At 52.0% G+C, this 4,815-nt stretch overlaps 1 protein-coding gene across 1 annotated transcript; it reads right to left on the bottom strand.

Moving 5' to 3' along the window:
- Positions 1–460: 460 nt before the first annotated feature.
- Positions 461–3,830, bottom strand: LOC137849035 (uncharacterized). Its single transcript, XM_068668512.1, has 2 exons — positions 3,335–3,830; positions 461–2,731 (listed from the first exon to the last, which is right to left on the bottom strand). Exon 2 carries the CDS (start codon positions 2,672–2,674, stop codon positions 476–478), a length of 2,199 nt encoding a protein of 732 aa, XP_068524613.1. The 5' UTR covers positions 2,675–2,731; positions 3,335–3,830; the 3' UTR covers positions 461–475.
- Positions 3,831–4,815: the final 985 nt, after the last annotated feature.

Genomic DNA, 4,815 nt, shown 5'->3' with positions numbered 1-4,815 from the left:
TATATTTAGTGTTGCTCGTAAACAGAGAACAAGGAGTGTTGCAGGAAGCACGGCCGAAAGCACGACAGACACACAGTAGAGTCAGATCATGCTCCATTTTATTGCCCGAATAGCCTAACTTTTATAGAGAACTTAACAGGGGTGGACAGTGTTTCACACAAGATTATTGGTCAAAAGCACTCAGACAAACAACTATAAGAAAACAACCCCACCTGCAAGAAAACAACCCCTTGTGATTAGCAGTCACATAGACCTTGTCCTTGAAGCCAGCTACTGGTAACAATATTTTTCTGTATTCCTCAATTGGGCAATGTGGGAACACTGTTATGGGAACTTCTCATAGTTGCCCTGGTAGCTTGGTTTGCTCAGCTACAGCAAGCCATAGGATTTTTGCTGTTTCAAGAAATCCCTCAACAATTCCCCCTTCTTCTTTTGAGCAAACCAAGCCCGACACAGCAGTTTTACATGTGACCCTTTAGCTATAGTTACAACACACAACGATGATTACCACCACCATAAACCAAATCCTTAATCCCCTTGTGACTAAACCCAGCAACCATCTACACCTTGTTTCAAACAAGTCAGTGAACCATTGATTGAAAGGATTGATACCATATTGAATCTTTCTCACGTGCTCTTTCAGGAAAGTAATGGATTTGTGAATTGACTCATTATGATCAGAAAGGTTTAAACAGTACATTCCCTTAAAGTCCTCACACCCATTCCTTTGAGCCAAAAGCAAGATGTCAATAGCAGCTTGATCCTGTAAAAGCAGATGTCGCAGACTATTTTGATCTGGTAACATCTCCTCAAGTATCTCTGTCGTGGCATAGGCTTGCCTCTTGGCCCAGCATACCAAATTTTCTAAGTTGTTACGTGCGGCCGCAGATGCCACTCCAGACACTGAAATTGCTAATGCCGCTCTAGCTGCAACCCCACACAATTCAACATTATCATTGCAATCCGATGCAAGCAATGCCCATTTATGTCTGGTGATCTCACGCAACTGTAGCAAGCTAGGAGCAAATACAATGAGTTTATCTAAGTAACATGGACATCTGACAGCATTTGTAGGGATACCATGCCAGGCCCCATCCCCACAAATCAGAAGCACATCAGGAGGTAAGGCCAAAGCTGCACAATTGTTCCAAACACTGCAGTTGTTACCCCTTGTCTCCATGCTACAAACCCCTAAACCCTGCTTAGCAGCGTCATTGTAATCACAGGTGTTATTTGTGTTTTTGTACCAGTATGGCCCTTTCCCGGTTCCTGTAGCAGGATTCACCTGATACCCACGGCTACGTTCACATTTGTAGCCACCTTTCAGGTTGATACAGATTTGACTACAGATACCAGGGTTTTGACATTCATCAATTCCACAGTTTCTCTTTTCTACAAAGTCAAACCCAGCTGGACAGTCACATTCATTTATGTTGCATTCCTTCAGGGGCTCATCACCCCAGTCCTTGCAGTCTCTCTGCTGGTTACACACTTTATTGGTATCTATGCATTCTCCACTTCTGCACTTGAATTTGCCAGGTCCAGAGCACTGAATAACATTGTTACAGTTTGCTTCATCAGTGCCATCCAGACAGTCTCTCACACCATTGCACTGCCTACTCCCATGGACACAGTTCCCATCTTCACATCTGAACTGGTCTGACCTGCAGGTCTGAGAAGGGCAGTTAATTTCATCACTTCCATCCTTGCAATCAGGATCTCTGTTACAGTCTTTTTCACCATCACATTTCCAGGACACCAGGATACACAAGGTTGACTGAGGACCACAGCTGATTTCATTTACCTGGCATGTTCTCATATAACACAGATCAGCAATCTCATCAGACCCATTTTCACAGTCCGGATCCCCCTCACACTGCCATCTGTTTGGCACACACTGACCACTGTTGCACACAAAGTCAGATTCAGCACACGTCTTCTTCACACAAGCACTCTCATCACTGCCGTCTGAGCAGACTTCACATTTTGCTCTAGCACTGTCGGCAGCAGTGCACAGGCAGGTGAGGGCGAGCAGCAGGCAGAATGCCCCACAGCGCGGCAGTGCCTGCCGCCGCCCTGCACCTATGTCACTTATACTACTCCTATTACCCGTGCTGTTAGTGTCAGTGGCATCCTCCTGGTACCGTTTGTGTCTTTGCCGCCCCTTACTCTCCCCCTTTTCTTTTTGCCACTGACCATTCACCACAAATGGATGAGACACATGATTACTAGTTAGGAAAGAGAGTGTAACGTCTGCTATATGGCTGCAGGCAGTGCCAGCTGCAATCCTAGAAGCTGTTTGTGAACGAGCCTGCCGGTGGTCATTTGGCAGTGTAATCTGCGTCTCTGCACTCCTGCCCTGCAATAGAGCTAAATCGTCATTAATAGTCCGTAGAATGAGGTAACCCCACGGAATGTTATCCAGAAACATAGTTATAACACCGATCTGGGGACGAATAGTCTTTTTTGCATTGCAAGATAAACCTGTTATAAAAAGAATGCCAAAGAGAAGCAGCACAGCCGCCGCTGCCTCCATGGTTACGTCAGACAGGCTGCAGGGTCCTGATGTCCGCCCCTCTGCTCTGTGCCGACTCGCCACACGGTGAGAGTCGGCTGCCGTTGTCCACTGATGCCTCTGGTCTCCCGTAGCAGCTCGATCTCGGATGTCCCGCATCACACCGTGATCACGTCAATTTCCCGCGGCCCTCCGCAATTCCACGTCTCGCCGCAACTCCGTTTCCCGCGGCCCTCCGCAATTCCACGTCCCGCCGCAACTCCGTTTCCCGCGGCCCTCCGCAATTCCACGTCTCGCCGCAACTCTTTTTCCCGCGGCCCTCCGCAATTCCACGTCCCGCCGCAACTCTATTTCCCGCGGCCCTCCGCAATTCCACGTCCTGCCGCAACTCCGTTTCCCGCGGCCCTCCGCAATTCCACGTCCCGCCGCAACTCCGTTTCCCGCGGCCCTCCGCAAGTCCACGTCTCGCCGCAACTCTTTTTCCCGCGGCCCTCCGCAATTCCACGTCTCGCCGCAACACTATTTCCCACGGCCCTCCGCAATTCCACGTCCCGCCGCAACTCCGTTTCCCGCGGCCCTCCGCAATTCCACGTCCCGCCGCAACTCCGTTTCCCGCGGCCCTCCGCAAGTCCACGTCTCGCCGCAACTCTTTTTCCCGCGGCCCTGCGCAATTCCACGTCTCGCCGCAACTCTATTTCCCGCGGCCCTCCGCAATTCCACGTCTCGCCGCAACTCTATTTCCCGCGGCCCTCCGCAATTCCACGTCCCGCCGCAACTCTATTTCCCGCGGCCCTCCGCAATTCCACGTCCCGCCGCGACTTCGTTTACCCGCGGCCCTCCGCAATTCCACGTCCCGCCGCAAAACCCCGTTTCCCACCGTTTTCCGCGTCTCTCAGCGGGAGTACCGCGTCTCACCGTGAGGCCTGTGTACCGTGTTTCCGGGCCGGTGTCCGGTCTGCTCAAGCGCCGGTCGGATGGGCGCTCCGAAGTCCCGACAGCGCGGCGAGATCGCGGCGCCGCTGGTCCCGGCGCTGCCGGTCCCGGCGCCGCTGGTCTCCTGGTCTACCTGCGTTCGGATGTGCCGGCGCCGCTGGTGTCCCGCGGCGCTGCGATGTTTGCCCCGGCGCCGCTGCGATGTCCGTGCTCGGCTGCGATGTCTGCTCCGGTGCTGCGATGTCCTGCTCCGGTGCGATGTCTGTTCAGGTCCTGTTCAGGTCTCCCGCTGCGATGTCCTGTTCAGGCCCTGTTCAGGTCTCAGCCTGTTCGGGCGCCATATGTTGCAGGAAGCACGGCCGAAAGCACGACAGACACACAGTAGAGTGTGTCTGGTAACAGCTACTGGTAACAATATTTTTGTTACCAATGTTAACAATGTCAGCTACTGGTAACAATATTTTGTTACCAATTGTTAACAATGTCAGCTACTGGTAACAATATTTTTCTGTATTCCTCAATTGGGCAATGTGGGAACACTGTCATGGGAACTTCTCATAGTTGCCCTGGTAGCTTGGTTTGCTCAGCTACAGCAAGCCATAGGATTTTTGCTGTTTCAAGAAATCCCTCAACAAAGGAGGGTCCAGTTGCATGTGGGGCTGCGTAAAGGCTCCCCTGGGGAGTTCACTTGTACCCAAAGCCTTCCTTTGGGGGCACTTCTGGATGGGTGAATGGGGCTTGAAACGCATTTTCTGGAGCCCGAGTTTTCAGTCTTCTACCATGGTGGCTAGGGGTATATTTAGGGTTGCTCGTAAACAGTGAACAAGGAGGGTCCAGTTGCATGTGGGGCTGCGTAAAGGCTCCCCTGGGGAGTTCAGATGTACCCAAAGCCTTCCTTTGGGGGCACTTTTGATGGGCGAATGGGGCTCGTAACACATTTTCTGTGGCCCGAGCTTTCAGTCGACTGCCAGGCGTGCTAGGGCTATATTTAGGCTTGCGGTGAAAGAGTGAACCCGGAGGGTCCAGTTGCATGTGGGGCTGCATAAAGGCTCCCCTGGGGAGTTCACTTGTACCCAAAGCCTTCCTTTGGGGGCACTTCTGGATGGGTGAATGGGGCTTGAAACGCATTTTCTGGAGCCTGAGTTTTCAGTCTTCTGCCATGGTGGCTAGGGGTATATTTAGGGTTGCTCGTAAACAGTGAACAAGGAGGGTCCAGTTGCATGTGGGGCTGCATAAAGGCTCCCCTGGGGAGTTCACTTGTACCCAAAGCCTTCCTCTGGGGGCAGTTTTGGATGGGCGAATTAGGCTTTTAACAGTTTTTCTGGGGCCCGAGTTTTCAGTCAACTGCCAGGCAGGCCAGGGCTATA

The sequence above is a fragment of the Anas acuta genome, unplaced genomic scaffold (genome assembly GCF_963932015.1).
Source record: "Anas acuta unplaced genomic scaffold, bAnaAcu1.1 SCAFFOLD_80, whole genome shotgun sequence".
Taxonomy (NCBI): Eukaryota; Metazoa; Chordata; class Aves; order Anseriformes; family Anatidae; genus Anas; species Anas acuta.
Note: the sequence above shows the minus strand (reverse complement) of the source record. Positions and strands in the feature narration are given on the sequence as shown.

What these genes read in the sequence shown, in the direction of transcription:
- LOC137849035 (XM_068668512.1), bottom strand. Translation starts at nt 2,674, where the DNA reads ATGCGGGACATCCGAGATCGAGCTGCTACGGGAGACCAGAGGCATCAG.